Here is a 19,562-nt window from a genome sequence, read left to right as displayed (position 1 = left end):
AAACGCATTTTCCACCCATTATTAGAAAATGTCCTGAATGTGAGGGTGTGCACTTTTGTCGTTCCCAGGTTTGATCCAATATGACTTCCTGTACATTTTAGGGCGGGGCCATAATATCATTTTTGTCATGTCCCGACATGTTCTATTTTTTGATGTGAGTTCAGATTTTTACGTTGACTTTTTTCCGAGTCGGGCTCCCATTGGCCCCATGAAAATCAAAGTTTGAGGTGGCGCTACCGAGTCGTCTTTCGTTATTTTTTCTCGGGGTCTTTTGTGACAATTAGAGCTCGTCGAGTTCTAATTTTTGACATCACTCACTGCCAATGTCGGGGTGTGTTTACTACTTGATTTTTGCCATGCTCTGGATGCGGTTTTAATAAGTCCCTCGCCGGGACATAGTCCCAGGCTCGGGCCTAATAATGGCTTACACTTGTAATGCGCTTTTTCAAAGCCTCTCAAAGCGCTACACTATAGTCATTATTCATTCATTTCCACACTTGGTGATGGTAAGCTACTATTGTAGCCACAGCTGCCCTGGGGCAGACTGACAGAGGCTGCCAATCTGCGCCATCGGCCCATCCGACCACCACCTATCATTCGCGCACACACCACTTTCATACTAGGCAATGTGGGTGAAGTGTCTTGCCTAAGGACACAACGCCCCACAAACACAAGAGAGAGAGCAGTTTAAAGAGACACAATCCCACATGCTTTTTGCTAAACACTGTTCATTTTCTAAACGTTAAGTGACTGTTTGGAAATGTTTGTAGAAAATAAAACCACAAACTAAAGTTAAATCAGTGTTTTGTGTGTTTATTACATTGATATGAGTGATTTAGCCGCTAACAGGCGACAACATCTGCACATTAGTTAGAGCACATTGCGTTTTTGCCATTTCATGTTTTTCACATCATAAACTGCCAATATCAGTAAATGTTCTAGGTACATGGTGGTGTCGTTCATTACCGCTGATTCACCACTGCCAGTATGGCGTCAAACTTAATCACATGGTGCAGGAGGTCTATATGCTTGGCTTTGAGTTTATTAAATGGATTGCTGCCAAACAATATACTTTTGATGTTTTTCAGTTTTATTACAAAATGATAAAAGATTCCCTGTAGCATGCAGAAGAGATGAAGGGGAGACACTGCAGTCATTTCCCCCCCCCAATGTTTTCAATCTTTTTTTTTCTTTCAGTTTCAGTTTATTTTTGGTTGTTTTGGTTTCTTATCATATAAGCTTTCATATGGAAACTGCTAAATTGTCCACTCTGCAGTGAAAGATGTTTTAATATTTAATTTAATGAACTTGCATCCGTAGAGTTATATGGCACATTGTAACTTCAAAGGCCATTTCATCAAAATGCATTTTCCCCCATAGGGACATAAAGATCAACCCATAAAATAGTACCAGCTACAGCAAACTTTACAATCTGTCACTGAAGATTTTGATGTATAGAAGGATATTCTTATATCTAATTTCAAGTTTGATTTATTAAAGTTTTAACTCCAAATCTGAGGCAAATTTTTTATTTTTAGGTAAATTTTCAGTCAAATCAGTCAAATACTAAATAAGATATCCAAAATCCCCTCTGGATGTATTTAAGTGTATGTCAACAAAATAAACCAGGGAAATTAAACCTGGCTCTTTTCATGTTTCTGTTTTGAATGTCTCAAAAATTGTCAATTGTCAATTTTGGCTGTTTTTACACACATTGCCTGATAAAAAACTTGTAAACCATTGTTTTCTTACATTCATGTGAGCAAACTACAGAAGAAGTTTCAAATTGATATATGTAAATTTAAGATTTTTTCCTATTCACCTGCAGTGTCCGTAAGCCCGTAAGGCTCAAAACTATAGCTGTGAGTTATTAACAAGACATCCTTTGCAGAGAAAACAGTATGATCACAAAGTCAGTATGGTGAATATACGTGAACTTCAAAACAGGAGCACTCACTTTAACAGATGCTCTTGTGAAGGAGATTACTAAAACATGTATAAATTAAATAAACGTTAGGTAGTGAGGACTTTTTCCCACTCAGAAGGTAGAATATTTTATTTTAAATTGAAACTCACTATGACCACTGTCCTTTTTATCATTTTGAAACTCATGGACAACCAAGAACACTGTGTCTTGGTCAGTGTATTTGTAAGTAGAGCAGTCCTCAGCTGAGCCCATACACTTGAGTTACCTATGATCATTATTCACAGTGAGTCATGGGCGTGAGGCTAGAGGCTCTACTAATGTGAGAGAGACAGGCTTCAGGGACATGTCAGCAATATACCACTGAACAGAAGGACTTCTACTCACTACAGGAGTGGTCAAGGGCACAGCACGACTTACACATGTCATTATAGCATTTTCATTCACGTGTACCCAAGGCAAGTCTACTCCAGAAATGTACACGAACAAAACTATAACTCTGTATTTTCACATTTAAGGTGCACTCTGCTTTGTCTCCATGGAGATGTTATTGTTTTGACTGTAATCCTTGGTCATTGTAGATGTTTTAAATGCTTTTGATTAACCTTGCCAGCATGATGAATTTTCGCAATTTTTGTGAGTTTACAAACTCTTCGTCAAGAATCCGTCTTGACCAGGGCCATTTGAAGCGTTTGCTTGTGATAGATCCCAAACCACCAGAGTGCAGAGACAGATCAATCATTCAATCAATCATTCAGCATTGTGGTTTGGGCACAAGCCAGCGCCGAACCACCAAAACCAAAACAAACATGGCAATACAGACAAACTACTTGTTTGAGCAGAAATACAGAGAATTTTGTTTGTGAAAAACGCGCAGAGGGAAATGCTTTGTGCATCCGTGGAGGGGTGAGACGCCTGTGCTTTTCTCTCAGCTTAATTTAACTAAAGTTTGATTTCTCAGCTTGTTCCACTGTTGTGGTGCTTCGACCAATCATCATCAAGTATTTGTTTAAACATTCTGATCAGTGGTTCTGATTGCTTTCAGCGAGAGTCGTTCCAGATGGATGTGTAGAAATCAGTTCAGAGGACTACACATAGAAAGTCAGGTTAGCGTTTAACAGCTTTTCTTACAAATGTCACCACAACAACTGACTAGAATACAGTGATTTGTACATTCCTCGCTCGTATTGTAGCTTGCCTGTAAAAACATGTCCTTCAGTTGAAATCTGAAATATGACAAAAAGAATAATAAACAATAAAAACGTCAACTTTTTTCTTTAACAAATCCAGAAGTGACAGAATAACAATAACAAATGGAGCTGTGCTGAGGTTAATGACATTTGGAAGAATTATCTTAATTTTTGTTCAAATAACCATAAACATTGAAGTGCTATACTTTTCCATGAACTGAGAAAAACTCAAATTATTCATTCGTCTTTATGTGCCTGTGCGCCGCATGCCCCAGCGCGCTCAAAACCCTCATTTATTACAACAGGGGTGGAGATGTACCGTGCCACAAAGCAGTCTTATAGGAAAACATAATGGATTTTTGAAGTATTCTTCCACCCAACTCGATCTGAGCATGACTTGGGGGGCGTCATGCGGTTGAGAAATGTGTTTTATTGCAAAAGCGACACCCAAACTTTCATAATCGTTTATTTACAACCCATATATTTGCACAAGGCTTTCATCAACTGATTCCACAACTTGACGGCAGCGCTAATAAAAATGCTTTCATTGCTATCCATAATGCATGAGGTGGGACAGAGAGATAGCGACGCCCACAAACTGCAAGACAACCCAAACATAATTATACATGTAAAAGAGCTTTAATTAAACTAGACAATAAATGCATTATATCAGCCAGCTGCAGTCTAAGTAGGTTTAATTCCCCACGAGCTCACACCTGAAGAGGCAACAGGTGGAGGGTAACAAAACAATGTGGTAATGAATCAGTGTATCAGAATGGATTTGAAATATAATTCCCTCGAGGTAAAATTAATAAGAGTGAGAGGAGTGTGCATAGTGCTAATTCAGAGCTGCTGATGCTGCATGTGGTGGTCCTTGTTACTGGAAGACAGCTGGTGTTGTTTCCTCGGGCAACGCGCTTCAACTGTTTTAACTGTGTGAATGAATGAGACTGAAAAGGTGGTGGTGCTTGTCTTCATTTAGATGCTATTGTTTTGTATGAAATGTTAATTACAGATGTTTTAAAAATACTTTGTGAAACGTTCTCAGTGTAACTTGGCCGGGCGGCATCACATTCACCATGGAGATACTGTGGAACATTCCAGGCCACACAATAACATCATAGAGACGAGCAGGTGGCAGACCCTACTCCAGAAAAGTTGCATATTGTACCTTTAAGATTGACAGTCATTAAGTGTTTGAATGTAGTTTTATGGGTCAAATAGTTCTGAGCTCCATAGACACAAATTTCAGGAATAGAGACTTTGCCTGAACTTACTGATGGATTAAAGCCACATCATGGGACATAACTGTTCACATAAAAGTAGGTTAAGTTTTCAAGCTAAATTGATGTTTTAAGCTTTTTTTTTTTTTTTCTCTCTGGAGGAAAATCAGATTGCATATTTTGTTTTTGTCCAATGAATCATTTGAAAATATTGTACAAAAACAGACAGATATTTGCACTTTTTAGCGTAACTGCTATCGACCTGAAATCTCCAGCAGAGGCCGATATTTTGTTTGGGTCAACCAGCTGCCTAAAGTTTCATTTGAACACTTTGGTGCGAAGAGGTCACTGCACAAAAGGTGACTCCGCCGTTCTCTTATCCAGTTTGTAGTAAAACAGGGTGATCGATGAGATTACAATCAATTAAAATAGTATATTTTGGGGAAAAAATATAAAAATCGACCCTACATATCAGCCAAAAAAAAATAAATCTCTAATAAAAATCTACCAAAATGCAACTAATGTGTGAATAATTTCAGTTCAATTTTTTATTAATGTGATTTTTTGTTGCATAAAGATGATTTATGTCCACAGTGCATAAGGTTGCCTTAAGTGTGAGGTCATTCAGAGAGTGGTCGAGGTGTTTGCTTTGGTTTACAGACAAATATCTCTCATGAGTTATTTATTTGTTGAAGTTTGGACCTGGATAAAATATGAACAATAGCATGGGCCAAGTACAGCCTTGTGGGACAGACTGGCATTGTATCTCCATGAATAAAAACATAACGTGACTGTGCTGCTACAGAAATCTAATTTTTATTTGAGAAATTTGTGACCAGAAAGAAAAGAAAGAGTTTAACGTTCTCACAAAACAAGCATGCAAGTTTTTGTTTCTTGTGTCCTCTTTCTACATCAGCATCTTTGAGGAGCATTTCATATCTGTCCTAGTTTGATCCTGGTTTGGTCCTGGTTTGATCCTGGTTTGATCCTGGTTTGATCCTGATTTAATCCTGATTTAATCCTGATTTAGTCCTGGTTTGATCCTGTTTTGATCCCGGTTTGATCTTGGCTTGATCCTGGTTTAGTCCTGGTTTGGCCCTGGTTTGATCCTGGTTTAATCCTGGTTTAGTCCTGGTTTGATCCTGGTTTGATCCTGGTTTAATCTTGATTTGGTTTAGTCTTAATCTAATCCAGGTTTACTTCTGGATTTCGTCTCACTTTAGTCCCAATTTTTTTTTGATGATGGGCAGGTATTTATCACATTGTGGGGACTAAAATCTGTACACATTTATTGGGCATGGAAATCCGGTCCCCATGACAGAAATTTTTTTTTATCAAATTCGTGACTATGGTTAAGGTTAGGATCAGTCTCCAGGAAATGAAAGTAAAATGCAAATATGACCACGCCCCTGTTGCTAGATTTTAGGGGGGGGAGGAGTAGAATATGTATGTTGTTTAAGTGCAGTTTTTGTTATAACAGTGAGTTCATGGGTCTAATCAAGAATAGAAATGTTCAGGTTCAACATTTGTGAATTTACCTTTTGGATATTTCATGGCAAAGTACAAATAAAATGAAATATTACTGGCCAATGGCATGTTGCGATGTCATCTGAAACCCACCAGTAGCTGACTGGCAGAAGTAGATTTCACATATTTATGTTTATGCTAATCCAATCTAACTGGGTCAGAAGAAAATGCACTCTCTGGCATATATATAGTAGCATTACTGGTGTAAAACCACGCAAGATCAATATAGACAACTTCCATGACAGCACGCAATAGGGATCAACACTAACTTATTTCTGTGTTCTGTTGAAGTAAACTTTTGCACTAAAAAGTTTGAGCATCGCTAACACCAAAACGTCAGCAGCAATTTCTTTAAAATGCGAAATGACAAGGCACAAGCAAAATTAATGGATTTTTCTTCAGACTTGAAATACTAGTCCAAAAACGACTTGGTCCAACAGGTGTTCACTGTGACAGCCCCACACTGAGTGACAGGGGAAGACTTCTGTCAAGACTAAAGCGCGTTTTGAAGTTTGAGCCAGCGACCACCATTCTCCAACCAGTAGCCTGTAATGAGGGCCCCTGCAGACTACATTCACTCAAAGTTATGCCTTCTTGCTAACTTTAAACCGGTAATGCTGCAATGATGTATAGCTTCACGCCAGTCAAACCGCTCTCTGTTTTAAGCTTCTCTCCTGTCTTATGACCTTTGACCTCTACAAAGGCTGCAGGGGCTAGCTACAGCCACATCCCGTGCATAATAACCCATCAGACTTAGCATACGGCTAGCGGATTATTAGCTGTAGATGATTTGTGCGCTCTGTCACATCCAGTCTCTTAACCCCTAAAGAGGGAGTGAGTGGAGAGTGCGGCGCTGAGGAGGGTCTGATTTAAATAAGTGCGATTCTCAGTGCGGTAACTAATATGATAGACATTTTGAGAACTATTAATTTAAGGGCTTGCAAAATATATAAGGGTTTTTAAACTTGAATGATGATTGGAGAAGAAATCCAACATATATTTGTGCTTTTGATAAAATTTTGCACAGTCCTAGAAAAGACCCTATGAGAACTGTATTAGGATTGATTAAAAATATAAATAGGAAAGTCGTACTACCTTTCTTTCTTTTTATTTGTAGCAGTAGTAGCTGTAAACAGTACTAGTTATACTTGTAGTAGTACAGTAGCAACAAAGTAGTTAGTAGTCCTCAGCTGAGATGTTTTAAACCTGATTTGTTGTACTTCGCATTGCTTTTCTCTACTTGAGTAACATTACCAGACTTTAAAGTAACACGCACACAGTAACAAACAAGTTTAGTTTTAGTAAATGAAAAAGTAGCAGAATATTTAACATCGTGATACGTTTAATCTCTCTTGGTTTGTGTGGCATCAAAGACAGCAGATGGCATGGGCTTTCTGTTTGCCAATAACTGATCACACTGAATGAACTTTTATACGCAGTGGGGCACAGTGGGATACATTTGAGAAAAGACAAGTATAGCTTTAGGCATCAACACAGAGGAAGGTAAATGTGTGCTCTTCTGTTGGTTCCTGCTTTATTCCACGCTGATCACTCTGTTACTTATGGAGCGAATAACAAAATACAATCACGTCACACCTGAGCCACCTTCATGTGCGGTTATATGTGGTGAGTTTTTTCAAAATAGCATTCTCCAAACACCTGCTGTGCATCATTTTAAGAAACACTTTAGAGAAGAGTTTCTGAAAAATGGTACACAAACTTCTTGGTACACAGCAGAAGTCATTTTCATGTGTTTTAGTCATGTTTTGTCACTATGTAGTTTGGTCTTCTTACATTTTCTTGAAGTGACTTGTTTTAGTTCTAGAAGTTTTTATATTTGACCATAAAACTGGAAACATAACATGATCTAATTTATTTTCCTGTTGAAACGTGTGATGTTTGAGAAAGATGAATATTTCTCCCCCTTTTTTGGCACAATGTTTGGCAATTATTATTAGTTTAATCACCATCCTATTCACTGTTTGTTATTAAGATCTAATCTCGTATTCTGAGCTACACTGTGTCCAAATAATTTCCTTTCTGGGTAAATAGTTTGTCTAAGTTTGAGATTTTCAGCCTTGGGGAACACAGTACTGTAATCATTAATTGAAACTGCTGTTATCTTACCATTAATGCCGACATATTTTAGAAACCTTAAAGTGACTGGTTTGAATTCAGCCCAGCATTGGAACTGAAATGGCATCTGGCTTAAAAACCCCCCATCTCATCATGCCGTGTACTTTGCTGGTGACCTATGATTAAAAAAGGGAGCAGATGGATGATCCACTGGCTTCTTCTCTCCAACACTGTAAACCCATCTTCTGTCTTCCTGTCAAGCATCCAGCCCCCTCTCCTCTCTCTGCCCTTGTTCATCTTGTAAAGCACTTCTGCATACAACTCCAACAGCTCTCGTCTTGGTGAAAGGGGCGCAATTAGATTTCTTCTGCTCTCTGAAAAAGCCGACATACGGGCCCTACCCTGATGCATGCTTTTCTCAATCACTCCTCCACTACAACATAAGGCTATTACAGCGATGTAATCTATAGAGGTGCAGCCGATAACATCATAATGTCTTCAGCTCCTCTGAGGTTTATACAGGTGTCTGAGGCACAGCTAGTGTGAAAGTTTGTTATTATACCAGTGGATCAGTGAAGCTTTAGAACTAGACTGTGAAATGACTGCATAAGCTGTGTGCTATAATACAAGCTCTCAGCCAGTAAATTACCTTGGATGCTCGACACAAAACAACAGGATTTAAGGCAGTACATTTCAAGTAGGTGATTTGTTTAGTCCTTGGTTGACCTGGTTTTGTTCTGTTTTAAAACATTGGTTAAAGGGTGCATTATGCAGCTTTTGGATGGAGGGTTCACCACCTGCCCTGGTATGAGTCACGACATCTCACTTTAAAATACAAAATGGACTAGATTATTCGTCTTTTTGCCTAAGAGTGGAAACTGATGATCTTTTAAACGTTAATGCTAAGGTAAGCTGGTAACATTAGCAACTTAATGGTTTATTTAAGAGATTTATTCATTATCACGGTTCCACAGTGAATTAAAGCTTTGCTTCTATCTGCTGTCATTGTTTTGCATGGTGCCTAATTACAGTCCTGTTGTTGTCCGCTGTTGCAGTGAAGCAGTGGGTGCCACTTGGTTAAAACTACCTTAGCTGCATGTTTTGGGTTGATGGGAGAAACCGGAGTGCCCACGCAGAAAGGCTCGAGCGACCCGGGGATCAAACCCCGAACCTTCTTGCTGTGAAGCATGAGCCACTCAGCCACAATGCCTCCAGTCCTCTATGTAGAGAATAGTGTGGACAGTCACAGCCTTCCATGATTTACCAAGTAATAAAACCACATTATGCAAGTAGAGCATAAAGTTTTGTGCAGAAACAGAACTTTTGCACACACTAGAAACAAGCAATGCCAAAATCTATTTATAGTGAGCCAAGGCCATGGGGCAGGCTGTCTTAGTCATCTTGTTGAGAAGTTGTATAGTAGGGTGTACACTGCCAAATCATCTCTAATTTTTTTTTTTTTTTTTACAATTTTTAACAACAACAACGAAGATCTTGAATTGGTTTTTGAGAATCTTAAATCAGACCAAACCACTGGACTTTGGGGAAATCATCAGAGCAGCTGGTCTAAAGTTATAACAGCCAACTTGACTAGACACATCAGGGAGCTGTGCTGCCTCAAACTATCTGAAGACAAGACAATATTTTATCTTATGGATAAATGAGATATTTTAATGTATTGGAATTGCAATCTCTCACTTTATTCAATATATGTTAGTTAGAAATATAATGAAAAATCCTAGCACTCAACCTAATAATTAAAGCATTAGGAACAACATAATGAACGTTATTAAAATGCACAAAACGTCTGTAATCAATATTCATTTTAATTTCCAATAAGTGAAGTGCTTTAATTGAGTACAACCATTGACTTTTGTATTAAGTCTTTGTGAGCACCAATTATGAACGCTCTGCCAAAAGCTGGAGCACCACTGGGACAAATTGCCACATAAATTTTTTAACATAATTTAATTCATTAGTTTTGGGGGAAAAAAACATGTAAAATGGTATGTGCCTCGATGCCAGTTGCACCTTTTTTAAAGCCAAATTTCCACAAACAAGTTTGTGTTTAGCAGACCATGAAGACTTACAATTATCTTCACCCCATTAAACATTGCATGAAGCCACGGACAATATTTATACTTAGTTTATTTTGCTTTTTGGTGTGTGACTGGACAAACAACTTAACTCTGTGCCATCAGGAGCAGCTAATTAAGAGCCAATACAAGCTGTGTTAATCATCAATTTGCATGATTTTGTTGGCCTAACCATGGACCAATATCCTGGAACCAATACCCAATCCAGATGATTTTCTTGGACTGGCACAGATACCTGATACCAGCTTTGTATCAGATTCGTCCCTAGATAATATTACCACACTTCTGCACACACACACACTCATTCAAATCTGAGTATCACGGTTAAGAGTGTGCTGCTCAAACATCATCTTAATTTAAACTAAACATGAACTAGATCAGAACTAAACCAGGACTAGAACAGGATCCAACCAAGTCTATGGGTGCATTGCACTCACATCACTAAACCTGAATCTAAACCAGGAATTAACCAGGTCTAGAGCAAAACCAGATAAACCAGGATAACTGAGGATACACGTCCAGCCTCAACCTTCACATACATAAGTCATACATTATTGTCAGGATCCTTCCTTCTGCTGTTTTCCCTGGTGTCTCCCCCTCTCTTCTGTGTTGTCTGTCTCTCCTTCGCTTACCTGATGTGACAGCTGGCACACCTGGATCCAGTTCCCCTTATTACCTGCAGTATAAGAAGCCTGTTTTTTTTTTTTTTTATCCACTCCTTGCCAGTTTGCCATCGATACTACTCCAGTTAGTAGAGGTGTTTGGCTCCACAAGACAAGTTGACCTGCTCATAATTTTTGTATTACAGTTGCTTTTCTCCTGTGTCCAGATGCCTGTGTCTTATTTTTGGAAGCTACCTGCCTGTCTGCTCACCTGTCTGCTCACCTGTCTGCTCACCTGTCTGCTCACCTGTCTGCTCACCCGTCTGCTCACCTGTCTGCTCACCTGTCTGCTCACCTGTCTGCTCACCTGTCTGCTCACCTGTCTGCTCACCTGTCTGCTCACCTGTCTGCTCACCTGTCTGCAAACTTACCTGCACCTCTAGACCCCCAAGCCTGATTCTTACTTGGACAATAAACATTTGAACTAACCAGTTGCGAGCTGCTTTTGGGTCCTAAGTAAAACCATGACACCTATAAGTCCTATCACAAGAAAGGTGCTATTAGATTAGACAACATCTCATAAATGAATAAATATAAGTGGGACACAAAAGTAATACTCCAGTCTGTGTCTCCCAGTATATGCATTATTTGTATTTCCAGCAGCCTCATCCCATCTGCTAACAACACTTAAAATTCATGCACCGGACAACACAAAAACATGTGAATTATTTAACACAGAGTGGAGGAGGACTTCCAAATGAAACCCAATGCTCTCCACACTGATCGTGACAGTTTAGTAAATAGCTTTGTTTGCAGTACACCCCAAAATTAAATTAAATACTCTCAAAGTTAATCAACCAAAGCTAAAACTAATTGACAATCTGCCATGGGATTGTAAATAAACAGGAAGAGGCTATAATTACCTTTGAGCCGAGAAAGTAGCGAGACAGTATTGTGTTAGTTAGATGTTGATCAAAACTGAAATCAAGCTCTTGCAAAATCTGAGCTTGATACTTATTTTTGTTGTTAATAATTTCTATTTCATAAAAAAAAAAATTATGATAGTAAAAAAAAAAAAAATTGTGTTTTATTAAAAAATAATAATAAAATGTTGAAATAAAAAGTCTCAGTTTGGAGAGGTAGACAGGAAAAATCTCATGTTGTTTATTTTGCATTTTTTTATTATATTTTTATTATTTACTATTTGAGTATAGTAAAAGTGCTATATAAGTATTATTATCATTACTACTTTTGTTGGTAGTTTTTTAACAAGCTTCTAAACAAGACTAGTGATGCTAGTGAGCTAGGGATGTGACATTCGTGAATGAGTTGGCTCTTTTGAACATTTCCTTAAAGTGAACAGCTGGAAACATATTTTGTTTTGAATCCCATAACACTGAACCAACACAAGAGTCAGCTCAGAGGCAGAGCAAGCGACACAACTGAGAGCTTTGTGCACAACTCCCCCATCCCCAAAAAACATATTTGGCATGATAATAATAGTTAGTTTTTAATTATTAATATTGTACATCAACTTTTTATTAAAGTTATGCATCATTTTAAATCGTAAACACAGTCCCACTCTCAGTTCAAACCTTTATAAACACATCTGAGCCTCAGCCTTTGCAACTTCTCTCTGTGATTAGTTTGTTGTTAAAATGAGTTTGCACTTTGGCTTCTGACATATAAATAAACATAAAAAGAGCCAGTCTTTTGAACTGCTCTTTGAAATGAACGGATCCAAGAGATTCGGATCTCATAGAAGAGCTGAAAGTCCCATCATTACAGCAAGCCAAAAACTGTCTACTTAAGAACACATCAGAAATGTTTAAACAAGATAACCCCTGAATGAATAAGCAAAACGCAGTGGTTCATAATGCAATGTGTTCAAATTACTATATGTTGACTATATGTAGTTCATTACAGCAAACTGACCGTAAACAACATATGCATTTGTTATTTTACTTAAGTACTGGTCGAATGATTCATCTTAACCAGAACTGAGTATGTTAATTATGTAACTGGGCACATTTTTATATAGCGCTTTTCCATCGAGGAACCACTCACCCGTTCACAGACAAAGCCCAGACAATGAGGGCGACATGAGGTAAGTGTCTTGTTTAAGGCCACAATGACAGCATTCACTTGTGGAAACAGGAATCGCACCGCCAACCTGCCAAGCTCTTCCAATGATGTTGATGTCAAGAGCGGGATTCGAACCTCCAACTTTCAGATCAGTGGACAAACAAGTTACTGTCACCCGAGTCATTGTAAATTGGTGGTAATATGGAATCAGTGCATTTATCCCCTGTTATTTTTTTTCCCACCAGCTTTATACTATTCTAATCATGTACTTTTCACCGTTTGGATTGGCAGTATTGAACTTACAAGAGGAGTGGCTGCTGGGGAAACTCTTGCGGCCCTCTGACACGACCTCTGCTTCTCCGGTGCAAAGCATTTTCACGTTCACCTGTCCATCAGGGAAACAACGCTGGAAGTAATCTGGCCTGGGTCTGACGAAACACACAACAGATACATACTTTCAATTCAGTGCTTATCTGTTAGCATCATGTTGCTAATAGTTGCTGTGTTGAAGGCGCTGTACTGGTCTTTAAAATGAACTAATTTAATTTTTCAAGTTTTTAATGGTTTGCAATTTGGTCCAAAGTTATTCCTCCGTTACCTTATGCAATCTGAGCATCTTAATTATTAGGAGTTTATAATATGAGTCTGAAACAAAGCACTTTTCACATCTTTCAGAGTGGAGTTTTGCCATCACTGTACGGACTAGCATGCCAACGCACACTTCCTGATTATCGGACAATAAAATGTCCTATAATTAGATGCACACAGTATGCAGCGGACATATTTTGACTTGAATAACTGCTTATATAATATATCTTTACTAGGGCAAGACATTTTTTACATGGGAAAATATTGGCTATCGCGCCTTTAAGCTACAACATACTCCACAGGGCTGATTGGAGCTGCAACACATTTTAAACTATTTTATTATTCTTCTGACCTCTGTGGCTCAGATATCAATTATAAGTTATGAAAAGAAACAGGATACATCTTACCTTCCAACAATCAGTTTTATTGTGTTTGTGAAGACACCGTTAAGGGCAAGGGCCAAGGAGACCGCTGTAAGGACAGAAAACATATTTTAGAGATTTCACTAGCATAAGCAAAACACTTGCATTTTTGTCATTAACTTTGGCTGAGATAAAATGAAAGAATTCAATTATCAGCTTCAGATAGGGTGTTGGGTGTGTGTGCAAATAAGTCTTTCGCGGTTTGGAAAATTGTTTAATTTGTGAAATCTGTGTGAAGCTATTCACTGAGAATTTATCTCTGAATGATCAAGTTTTGAAATGAATTTAGTTGAAAAGAAGTTTTGTCCTTGTGTTGCCTCGATATTTAACCATTCACTGCACTTGAAAACTATTGCTTCAATACATCTTGAGGTGGAACAGAACATTTTGAGCTTTGGAGATATAGACAGACTAATAAAAATTACTCAAATATGAAACAAAACACAACTCTGTGTATGTTTTTGAGAAGGTGACAACATTCTTACATGGTTTAAAGCTCACAAGAGTCAATTTAGCACATTCTGATGTCACAATCCCAAATGGGTTGTACTACACTTGCCATGAAATATTCAAAAGGTAAATTCCCAAATGTTGAACCAGATCATTTATATTAGCGACTAAACCCAAGAATTGTACTGCAACATAACATTCTCATTTTAACAACATCCCTTTTAGCTTCCCCCATTTGTATTAAATATTATTGGTCTAAACTAGAAATTTGTGATGTCCAATGAAACCTATCACTTGTAATGACATATACTAAAGTACAAATGTATGTAGGATGTACAGATTGACAGTCACCAGTATTGTGTTTTTCCTCCAGTTCTGCTCTCATTCATTTCATTGCTCTCTCTCTAAATATTTCTGGAGCTTTAAACTAATCCTTTCTGATTACATGGACAATTGTGAAATGTGCTCTCCTGCTGAGTAACATGAAGCACTGTGCCTGGGTGAGAGCTCTGTGTGGCTCTTCAAGCTATCATTTTTTTGATTATGTCTTGAAGAAAGCACTTAGGATTCTTATTAGCAGAAGTTAATCCCATTCATTCACTGTCGGCCAATTCCACTCACCTACAATAACCCTCAGCCTATTAGGACTATACTGTACTGAACAGTCTATTGTGCATTTAATTTCTCATTGTGTATATGTCTGTAATAAAAAAAATACGTAATATATTTCATAATGAGTATTGTATGGCCTTGGGATGAAAGTTTTAATTCTGTGTTCATGTGTAAAGCATAGCAATCATGAAGAAGAATATATTCTTATTGGAAATTCAATTCAATTCAATTTATTTTTGTAAAGCCCAAAATCACAACAGCAGTTTCCTTTTAAATTAAACTGCATTTAAGAATCAGTTTAAAGAATAGAGCATAACTTGTGATTAGTATTAGTATTAGTATTAGTATTAGTATTAGTATTAGTATTAGTTTTAGTATTAGTATTACCATTAGTATCAGTATCAGTATTATTATCAGATATGTCAATGAGATCCTCTTTAAAAGATTAAACACTTTATTTGGTGGGAGCTAAAACTCAAGGTTGTAATGTAATTTAATGTTCCTTTACATTGCTTTGGCCTCAGAGGAGAATGATTGAGAAAATAACAGTAAATCACAGCTATAACTGCCAAGAGTCTCCAAACTGGCAACTCCTTTTCATTTCTATGACAGTACAGACTACACTGTTTCTCACTTTTTCAGTTCATGAAGACATACAAATCTAAAAAGGTTAAAGTATCATTAATCTTAGGATCAAAATTAAAATTGTCATGTGACCACCTCAGATCTCCTGAAGAAGTTGTAGTTCCAAAAAGCAGTACTACGATGACAGCAAAAATATTAAATAAACTGAAATTCTGCATTGAAAAATTAGGCCCAAAAAGAACTCAGAGATGCCCAGTCATTTCTGAGCTTTTGTCTAAGTTGGTCCACTTTAATTGTTCTATATATTCTGATTAGGCAGTCTTGGGTGCAGTCTGACATTATACCCACTGTTACAAAGATGAGTTTCTTACATTACGGCCAATTACAGGGACCAACAGCGGTGCACCTGCTCGGTTTAAACCTACTGCACTTCTTTATCCAAATGACTCCTCCGCTTCAGCCCTGAGCCTCATCACCACAGCGGTCCCACCCACCCACTCTCCCTCCATCTCTCACTCACCCCCTATCTCTCTGTTTATCTCTCTCTCTCTTGGTTTCTCTGTCTCACTGTTCCCCTTTCTCTCTTTCTCATGTTTCTTGTTCTGTCTTTTTTCCTTCCCCTCTCTCTCTGTCTCTCATTATCCATTTTCTATTTCTGTCTCTCCTGTTTCTCTCTATCTTTCTTCTCTCTCCCACCCTCACCCTCTTTGCCTTTGTCTTTCTGTCTTTCGCTCTCTCTCCTTTCCCCTCTCTCTCTCTCTCTCTCTCATTATCCCTTTTCTGTTTATGTTTATCCTGTTTCTCTATCTCTTTCTTATCTCTCCCACCCTCACTCTCTTTATCTCTATATCTCTCTTTTGCGCTCTCTCTTCTTGCCTTTCTCTCTCATTACCCATTTTCTATTTCTGTCTCTCCTGTTTCTCTCTCTCTCTTCTCTCTCCCACCCTCACTCTCTTTGTCTTTGTGTCTCTCTCTTTGACTCTCTCTCTACTTCCCTGTCTCTCTCTCATTACCTTTTCTCTTTCTGTCTCTCCTGTTTCTCTCTTTCTTCCCTCTCTCCATTACGCTCTTTGTCTTTACCTTTCTCTCTTTTGCGCTCCCTCTGTGTCTCTCTCTCTCATTTTCCCTTTTCTGTTTCTCCTGTTTAGTCTGTCTTCTCTCTCTTGCCTCTCTTGCTTTCTCTTTTGTGCTCTCTTCTTCCCTCTCTCTCTCATTGTCCCTTTTCTGTTTCTCTCTTTTGTGCTCTCTTCTTCCCTCTCTCTCTCATTGTCCCTTTTCTGTTTTTATCTTTCTTCTCTCTCGCTCTTCTTCCCGCTTCACTTTCTCTGTCTCTCTGTCTTTCTCTCCCTTTCTCTCTCTCATTATCCCTTTTTTCTTTCTGTCTCTCCCTTTTCTCTCTTTCTTTTCTCTCTCTCCCTCCCACACTCTCTCTGTTCTTGTCTCTCTCTCACTGTCTCTCATTATCCCTTTTCTCTTTCTGTTTCTCCTGTTTTTCTCTCTCTCCCTCACACATTCTCCCTGTCTTTGTCTCTCCATCCCTCGCAAACACTGTCTTTGTCTCTCTCCTCTCTCCTACTGTCTTTCTTCTCTTTCTTTCCCTCCCACACTCTCTCTGTCTCTCTCTCTCTCTCCTTCCCACACTCTGTCTTTGTCTCTTTCCTCTCTCTCTCTCCCTCCCACACTCCCTCTGTCTTTGTCTCCCTCTCTCTGTCTCTCTCTCCCTCTCTCCCTGTCTTTGTCTCTCTCTGTCTCCCTCCCACATTCTCTCTGCTTTGTCTCTCCCTCTCTCTGTCTTTGTCTCTCTCTGTCTCCCCCTCCCACACTCTCTCTCTCTCTGTCTCTCTCTCACTCCCGCACTCTCTCTATCTTTCTCTCTCTCTCCCTCCCACACTATCTCTGTCTTTCTCTCTCTCTCGCTCCCTCTCTCCCTGTCTTTGTCTCTCTCTCTGTCTCCCTCCCACACTCTCTCTGTCTTTGTCTCCCTCTCTCGCTCCCTCTCTCCCTGTCTTTGTCTCTCTCTCTGTCTCCCTCCCACACTCTCTCTGCCTTTGTCTCTCCCTCTCTCTGTCTTTGTCTCTCTCTGTCTCCCCCTCCCACACTCTTTCTCTCTCTGTCTGTCTCTCTCTCACTCCCGCACTCTCTCTGTCTTTGTCTTTCTCTCTCTCTGTGTCTCTCTATCCCCTGCTCTTACTCAGAGCTTGATTAGTAATTGCTCTGAAGCACAATGTCACACAGTTCTAAAGGGTCTAATGTCTAATCAGAGCAGTGTGAGCTGTAGCCCTCACACTCAGCTCCTGTGGAAGTGCCGGGAGGCTCTTGATTGGCTGATTCAAACGGACTCCCCTGTCTAAATATTGTCTCCACTGATGAAAAGACTCTTGTACAGTTCTGGACAGACATATTCACAAACAGTGTCTAAATGCACACAGCATGTCTCATTTTGCCTACAAACTTGTGATTGCTTATTTAATAGTTGATAAAGAATAGAAATACCTTATCTGACTTTATAATTAAATACAGGTGTACGAAGTTACTTTTCTGATGGAGGATCCACCACCATCTTGTCAAGGATTGTTCCACAGTACGGCATTAAACAAATTTATTTCTATGCAGGGAGCACCACAAGCCAACTTACAGGTTGGATCTATGTAGAAACAAGGCCATTTACGTAAATACATGTTTTTCAAGGTATTTCTCAGCGGTAAAAAATCTGTAAGTGATTAAACACAAGTGAAATATGTAACTTTATGGAGGTGAGAAGTCAACTGCATGATTTAATGGACATAGAAAGTTCAAACCACACTTTGGAACATTCTCAATGAAGATGGATACATTTCATGCCATAGTGTGAAATATTATAGAAAACAACATTTTAATGGAAACAAGCATAAGGAGTCCTCCTCTAGACCAAATAAGAGCTCATTTTGTGGAGATTCAAGCTCACTCAAAGTAAGGATTCAAGTAGTTCTATGTTTTTGATTACAATAAACATATCTATAATGAGCAAAAATAGGATGGCTTTAAATACAAAATGTTCATACTTAGTCCATTGTAGTTTTTATTTAACTCAGTGCACCAATATTTACACAATACAATGTTCTCTATAGTGACGCAGTGCTGGGGCGGAGCAGTGTCACAACTCAAGTCAAAGACCGATAACTCCTAACAGTGAGTATTTCTTCTGCTTTTATCAACCTACATACACAAGACAACGAAGCTGCAGCTATCTCCTTTTTTGACTGATCGTTTTCATGCTTTGTAAACAAAATCAAACGATCACTGATGGCACAGCTCGAAGTGCAGTTGGTGGAAAATCTCATCTAAAGTTCAAAACACTTGGTGCTTTGAGAGATAATAGGACTGCAAAAGTTTGGGCTATTACAAGTTCTGATCACAAAACTGTGCTTATGTGATTTCATTTCAAATTATGACTTTATATGTTCACAGTGGACCAGTTATTGTCAATTTGAGTCTTGGAAATCCCAACATCTCCTCATTTCTAGCTCTTTTCCACCTTCAAGACACTCGAAGCACTTTACATCAAGGAACCACTCACCCATTCACACACATATTCATACACCAGTGTACGCAGATACTGGGGGTAAGGTGGGTTAAGGACACAAGACTAACCGCTCAACCGATGATGTTAATGTTGAGAGTGGGATTTGGATCTTCAACCTTCAGATCAGAGGTGAAACAATATACTAACTGAGCTACTGTCACCCACGTATTATTATTATTCAAAACGACAACTTCATCACCTGCTCAATAACAAAAACAAGGGTCACTGGGTCGACATGCAAAATTAATGACACTGTCGTTGTGATTAGCTTTACCACCTCTTCAGACAGAAACATTATACCTCAGAGGCATTCGTAACTGAAGTAATTGAGGATAAGATAAGATTAATGCCATACTGTGGATCATTCCAGGTAATGATATCTCCATGGAGACCAACAAGGACACCCCCCACCCACCCGTTACACAGTGCATCTTTGGAGTAATGTCAAGTCCATTGATTTTTAGTGCAGCAATGCTAATCGCTAATCAGTGTTACAAATGAATAGCATAGCACATGTTGTTTGAAGATCCAGTGATACAGCAGGTATTAGATTGTTCCACGGCTACTTTTCTCCATCCCTCCCTCCATTTTCTTCTGCTTATCCGGGGCCAGGTTGCAGA

The 19,562-nt window shown here is 38.8% G+C and overlaps 1 protein-coding gene across 1 annotated transcript in view; it reads right to left on the bottom strand.

Annotated features, from left to right (window-relative positions):
• Positions 1 to 19,562, bottom strand: part of plpp4 (phospholipid phosphatase 4) — a 124,736-nt gene that overhangs the window by 18,984 nt on the left and 86,190 nt on the right. Inside the window, exons 4-5 of the mRNA XM_033979826.2 lie at positions 13,719 to 13,782; positions 13,027 to 13,151 (exon numbers count right to left, since the gene is read on the bottom strand). Coding sequence (XP_033835717.1) covers positions 13,027 to 13,151; positions 13,719 to 13,782 — 189 coding nt within the window. The remainder of the gene's footprint in view (positions 1 to 13,026; positions 13,152 to 13,718; positions 13,783 to 19,562) is intronic.

The sequence above is a fragment of the Periophthalmus magnuspinnatus genome, chromosome 15 (genome assembly GCF_009829125.3).
Source record: "Periophthalmus magnuspinnatus isolate fPerMag1 chromosome 15, fPerMag1.2.pri, whole genome shotgun sequence".
NCBI lineage: Eukaryota > Metazoa > Chordata > Actinopteri > Gobiiformes > Gobiidae > Periophthalmus > Periophthalmus magnuspinnatus.
Note: the sequence above shows the minus strand (reverse complement) of the source record. Positions and strands in the feature narration are given on the sequence as shown.